The following is a 6,436-nucleotide window of genomic DNA, read 5'->3' as shown; positions in this document are numbered from 1 at the left end:
CGTTCTCAGTTCAATGGTTGGCTGTGAGCATCCACCTCTGTATTTGTCATGCTCTGGTAGAGCCTCTCAGGAGACAACTATATCAGGCTCCTGTCAGCATGCACTTATTGACCTCAGCAATATTATCTGGGTTTGGTGGCTGTATGTATATGGGCTGGATCCCCAGGTGGGGCAGTCTCTGGATGGCGATTCCTTCAGTCTCTGCTCCAAACTTTGTTTCTGTATCTCCTCCTGTGAATATTTTTGTTCCCCCTTCTAAGAAGGACTGAAGCATCTGCACTTTAGTCATCCTTCTTCTTGAGCTGCATGTGGTCTGTGGACTGTACCTAGAGTAATCCAATCTTTTGGACTAATATTCACTTATCAGTGAGTGCATACCATGTGTGTGGGGTTTTTTTTGTTTGTTTGGTTGGTTGGTTTTATTTGTTTGTTCGTTTGTGATTGGGTTACCTCATTCAAGTCTTTCATTAGTTTTATATACAAATATTTTATTTTCTTTGGACTGAAATATTACCATGGGATGTTTATTTTTCATTTTATTTTATTTATACCTGTGTGTGCATGCATGTGTGTGTGTTTGTGTGTGTGTGTGTGTATTTGTGTGTGTGTGTGTGTGTGTGTGTGTGTGTGTGTGTGTGTGTGTACATGCTTGTGGGTTCCTACAAAGGCTATAAGAGGCCACTGAGTCTCCCAGAGCTGGAGTTATAAGAGGTTGTGGGTGCCGGGTTCTTAGCTCTGATCTTCTGAAAGAGTAGCCAGGGCTTTAGCGGCTGTCTACCATCTCCCCAGACCAGTCCGACTATGTCTAATTTTGGTTACCAACTGCTTTTTATTAGGATATAACGATGCCATTGAATTTTATATGTTGATCATGTATCCTACAGCTTTGGAACTACTTATTAGTTCTTTGGATTCTTTTGAAAGATTATGAGGAATTTGTTAAATAGACACGCACTTCTGCAAATAGAAATATACTTGTTCCTCTCCAACCTACATTTCTTATTCCCTTTGTGCTGTTCACAGGAACTCTTCATGACCACATTAAATAAGAGGACAGGAACCAACATTCTTCCCTTGGTCCAAGACTTAGGGAAAACCGTTGTGTCTCTCACAACTAAATGACACCAGCTTTAATGTTTGCAGATGCCTTTATCATCACGGATTTAGTGTAAATTATTTATTTTATATGTGGATGTGTGTGTCCCTGTATACATACGCACACATGTGTGCCCATAACATCCATCCAGAAAAGGGCATCAGATTCTCTGGAGCTGGAGTTGAGGTCGTTGTTGGTCACCTGATGTGAACTTGGGTTCTCTGGAAGAGCAACAAGGGCTCTTGACTGTTGAGACAACTCTCTAGCCCCATTTTCTCACTGAACTTGGAGTTCATAGACTCCTGGGTAAGAAGCCCCAGGAATGCCCCTGTCTCTGACTCCTGAGCCCTGGGATTACAGAAAAGCATTCCTGCACATGGCGTTTTACATGAATTCTCATGATGTGAACTCAGATCACTGAGTTTGTGTATCAAGTATTTTACTGACTGAGCCAGCCCCAACCTTACTCTCTCCACATGCTAATGAGGCCTGCTTTCTGACCCAAGATATGATCAGTTTTGCTGAATGTTCCAGGTATGATGGAAAAGCATGTGCCTGATGTTTGATGGAGTGTCCTGTATGTTCATTAGGTGTTTGTTGATGGTGTTTGATCCTTCGGTGTCTTTGCTGGGTTTTATCAGTCATTGAGAGCAAGGTATAAAACTGAAATGTCTCATTACATTTATCTATGTGTATCTTTCTCCTTTCAGATGAGCCAATATTTGTTTCTTCATTTTGAAATTCTGGTTTCCTCTAGGTAATATGTAGTTGTGTTATGTCAGCTTGTCAACATCTGTGCTGATTGGCAGGCTGGGATAGATTACAGATGTATCAATTATCAATATGTTAGGACTTAAAAAGACCATCTTAGGGTTGGGGATTTGGCTCAGTGGTAGAGCGCTTGCCTAGAAAGCGCAAGGTCCTGGGTTCCGTCCCCAGCCCCAAAAAAAAAAAAAAAAAAAAAAAAAAAGAAGTAAAAAGACCATCTTATTGTACTATTTCTGGTTTTTCCCCTTGTTTTCCAGTGTATTATTCGAATACTTTTTGGAATTCCATTTGAATGCATCACATGCAAGGGCTTTTTGTCTTGTCTTCCTTGCTGCGTTAAAATTTCTTAACAACAACAACAAAAACTCCAAAAACCAAAAAACAAACAAACAAACAAAAACCTTAAGATTTTGGCTCAGGGGTTGGGGATTTAGCTCAGTGGTAGAGCCCTTGCCTAGGAAGCGCAAGGCCCTGGGTTCGATCCCCAGCTCCGGAAAAAAAAAAAAGAGTTCGGCTCAGAGCTTCAGAGGAATAGAGTCATCACAACTTGGAAGACATGGCGATGGGCTGGGAAGGCACGGTGGCAGGCAGGAAAGACAAGGCATTGGGGAGCGTAAGGTGGCTGTTCAGAAGGCGCTAGCACTCAGGAAGCATTGCAGTAGCAGGAAGTGGGAGCAGGCTATAAGGCCTCAAGGTTCTCCCCAGTGACTCGCTTTGTCCAGCAAGGTTCCACCTCCTAGAGGTTCTGTAGCATCCAAACAGCATCGCCAGCTGGAGACCAGACCACACACACGAGCCACTGAAACCACAGCAGCTTCTTTGGAAGTCTCTCCCAGCATTGAAATGCACTTACAGAGCTTGCCACCATCTGTCAGAATTAGTGTTTTTCCCACGTCAGGTCAAACAGAGAAATTTCATTTCAATTTTCGTCCTTCTCTTCTTTAAAAATACAATGATCTTAAGAATTTCCTCACCATAGGTTATATACAATATAAGAAGACAGTATATTTGTTTTCAACCATGAGGTGAAACTTTAGAAAGCCAAAGAGAGGTGTGTGTGTGTGTGTGTGTGTGTGTGTGTGTGTATACCTGTTTCTAACCATTATTCTTTTCCTGTTTTGAAACTGTAGGTCTTCTATTCTCATCTCCTGTTTGGAGAAGTCCCTTCAAATTCTCTTAGTCTCCCTTTATCTGAGAATGTCTGTATCTCCCATTCATTCCTGAAGGATCTTTTCATTCACAAGAGAATTCATGGTCTGTAATTCTTTCCTTTCAGCACACAGAACACAGTGTGCCACTTGTACCTGATCTCCATGGTTTCAGATAATCTGCTGCCGTTCAGGTAGTATGCCTTAGCCGATAATGTGTCTTTTCTAACTGCTTTCAGTACTTTTCCTTTAGTTTTTAAATGTTCTCTGCCTTTAACTTCATACATTTCCATGTACAATGTATGTTCCTGTGTGTGTGTGTGTGTGTGTGTGTGTGTGTGTGTGTGTGTGTGTGTGTGACTGCTCATGTATATGGAGGTATCAGAGCTCAGCCTCTGGGTGTCATTCCTTGGGCACTAACCACCTTTCCTTTTAAAGACAGGGTCCCTCACCTCATCGGAACCCACAAAGTAGACTGTCACAGTGTGAAATGTCTTCCTGAAATTTCTGCCCACTCTCCACTTTTACCCCAGGGAAGGCTCTGAGGACCTATGTGGTGGTTTGAAGATGCTTGACTGAGGGAGTGACACTATTAGGAGGTGTGCCCTTGTTGGAGAAAGTATGTCACGATGGGGGTGGGCTTTAAGACCCTCCTCCTAGCCATGTGGGAGCCAGTCTTCTCCTGTTTGCCTTTGGGTCAAGATGCGGAACTATTAGCTCCTCCAGCCCCAGGCCTGCCTGGACACTGCCATGGTCTCACCTTGATGATAATGGCCTGAACCTTTAAACCTGTAAGCCAGTCCCAATTAAATATTGTCTTTTATAAGAGTTGCTTTGGTCATGGTGTCTCTCCACAGCATTGGAAACCCTAAGACAACTTACCAGAGTTAAGTTGTTAGTCTCTTAACTAGGGAAGTTCTTCTTCAGGAGCCAAAACCCCTTAGAAGAGACATTTCCTTTGCGTTTCTCCCACCTTCGAAGAGATGAACTAGCAAATGTGAACATAAGAACTTCATCTGCCCTCTACTGTCTGCACGGCGAGTGAGATACACTTACAAAATACAGGTCCCCAGTTCCTAAAACTCTGTCTTAGGACAGAGGGAACTCAGAATTCCTTTTGGCATATGTTAGTATGTGTGCGGTGTGTGCATGAGTGTATGCATATTCACATGTGTGTGGATGCATTTCGAGGTGTACGTGGACACCATACTGATGACTTCCTTCACCGCTCTATACTGTATTTACTGAGACAGCATCTTCCCTGAATGGAGAGCACATTGATGCGGCTGCTCACTATCTTCCAGTGCTGACATAGCAGACAGGGGTAACCACACTCAATCGACATTTATGCAGGTTCTCAGGATCCAAACTCTGGTCCTCACACTTGCAAGGCTTTACCCATTAAGCTATCTCCCCAGCCCAATTCTGAAAGCATTCTGAGTTAGGACAAACATCCACAACCACTCCCATAGTGAGACCTCTCTTCTGCTCATTGTTTCTCCTCTGTGCTCTTACAACATTTATATCATTTTTCATGCTTGTTCTTACTGTCCCCACCTTGACCTCTGATGCCTGGGACCCCGGCATAGTTCCCTTTCCTATCCATCGCATGTCACCTCTCACACAGGAGTGTGTGGCTTCTATGCAAACACCACCCAGTGTATAAGGAACTCAGTAATCTCTGTATTTTTGACACCTTTATGTGGCTCTGGAGCCTTCCTGCATAGACAGCAAGGAACTGCTATATATGTATGTGTCCAGGCACAGAAGGGACGACGGCAAAGGCACACCCCTGAATGCTCACAATGCACACCCCAGCAGGCTGGGACCTTATGAGCTGAAGCAATGTCATGATCCCCTGTCATTCCTGTTTCTCTATTGAATAGCTTGTGCCGAACATGATTTGCATGCACACACAGCTTCCGTACATATATGCACACTTATGTTCACATGCATACTCACATACACAGAGAGACAATCAGATATGTGCATACACACACACACACTCTCTCTCTCTCTCTCTCTCTCTCTCACACACACACACACACACACACACACACACACACACACACACACACACACACACACTCAGAACCAAAGACCAAGGAAGGAAAGACACAAACTGCACTCCTGCATCTTATGTGCTGGTAAGTTACTCAGTTCTCTGAGGCTCACAGAGTGTTTAGGAAACAGGAACAAACCACTTTGTCCTCTCAGACTGTGTAAATGCAGCCTGTGGCTTCAGTGATTCGTTGTGTAAGCATTGGCGACTCCAACACAGACCATGCATCACATTCATGTTCAAGACTGAGCAAGATTGATGCATCTGGCTATACGTATGTGGGCATGGGAGCAGTCAACGTCAGGTGTCATTTCATGGGTACTTGCTAGATTTCCTTCTCTCCCCTCCCCTTCCCTTCTTTTCCCTTCCTCCCTGTTCCTTCCTATTACCCTTTTTTCCTCTCTTCCTCCTTCCTTTCCCTTCTCCTTCCCTTCCATTTCCCTTCCTTCCCCTTCCTTTCCCACTTCTCCCCGCCTCCCCTCCATTCCCCCCACTTCCCCGTCTCTTTCTTCCCCTTTCCTACCCTTCCCTACCCCCATCCTTCTTCTCCTTCTCTTCTCTTTTCAGGAAGCATCTCTTACTGGCCTGAGTTCACGAAGAGGGCTAGTCTGGCTGGCCATCAAGCCCTGGAGGTTTGCTTGTCTCCTCCTCTCCAGCCATACATATAAAGGACTAAACATGGAACTTCTTGCCTTGTGGCAAAAACAGGAATAAGAAAGATCTGGATGCCCTTCCCACTTTCCCAGGAGTCTCCTGCTCCTCTGCGTGTGGCCCGGCACAGGTTGGCTTCTTCTCTGTGCCTCTGAAGCCATCATTTCTCCTCTTCTATTTCAGATCCGGTGCCCAAGAAGAGAAACGGAAGGACCTTGTGCATGGCAGCCATGGCCATCCACCTGATTCTGCTCACAGCAGGTACTGCCCTGCTGCTGATTCAAGGTGAGGTGCTCCTAGCCCTGGGCCGCCTAAGCTCCTCTGGTGTAAGGTTCAGGCTGACTAGAGGCATCTTGAGGGTATTGCTTCCCTCCTGCAAGGGCACAGTGGTTAGATCCACCAAGGTAATGGAGGAGTGAAAAGTGAAGAGAGAGGGTGTGTGTGTGTGTGTGTGTGTGTGTGTGTGTGTGTGTGTGTGTTGCATATGAAAGCCATTTCAGATGCATTGTCCATTTTGAGACAGAGTCTCTTTCTGGCCTGGACTTCACCAAATGACTATGTTGGCTGGCCAACAGGTCCAGGGATCTGATGTGGGGAGTCCATCCTGTTTCCTTTTCCCCACAATGCACAGAATTTGTGTTTGGAACTCCATGCCCTATAGAAGACATGTACATGTACACAGACTATCAGAAACCTGCCCTAATGTCTTAG

General features: G+C 44.9%; 1 protein-coding gene across 1 annotated transcript in view; it reads left to right on the top strand.

The window, feature by feature from the left end:
• Marco (macrophage receptor with collagenous structure) overlaps nt 1-6,436 on the top strand; it is a 33,692-nt gene that overhangs the window by 6,067 nt on the left and 21,189 nt on the right. Inside the window, exon 2 of the mRNA XM_032915627.1 lies at nt 5,909-6,010. Coding sequence (XP_032771518.1) covers nt 5,909-6,010 — 102 coding nt within the window. The remainder of the gene's footprint in view (nt 1-5,908; nt 6,011-6,436) is intronic.

Source organism: Rattus rattus, chromosome 10 (genome assembly GCF_011064425.1).
Source record: "Rattus rattus isolate New Zealand chromosome 10, Rrattus_CSIRO_v1, whole genome shotgun sequence".
Classification (NCBI taxonomy): domain Eukaryota; kingdom Metazoa; phylum Chordata; class Mammalia; order Rodentia; family Muridae; genus Rattus; species Rattus rattus.
Note: the sequence above shows the minus strand (reverse complement) of the source record. Positions and strands in the feature narration are given on the sequence as shown.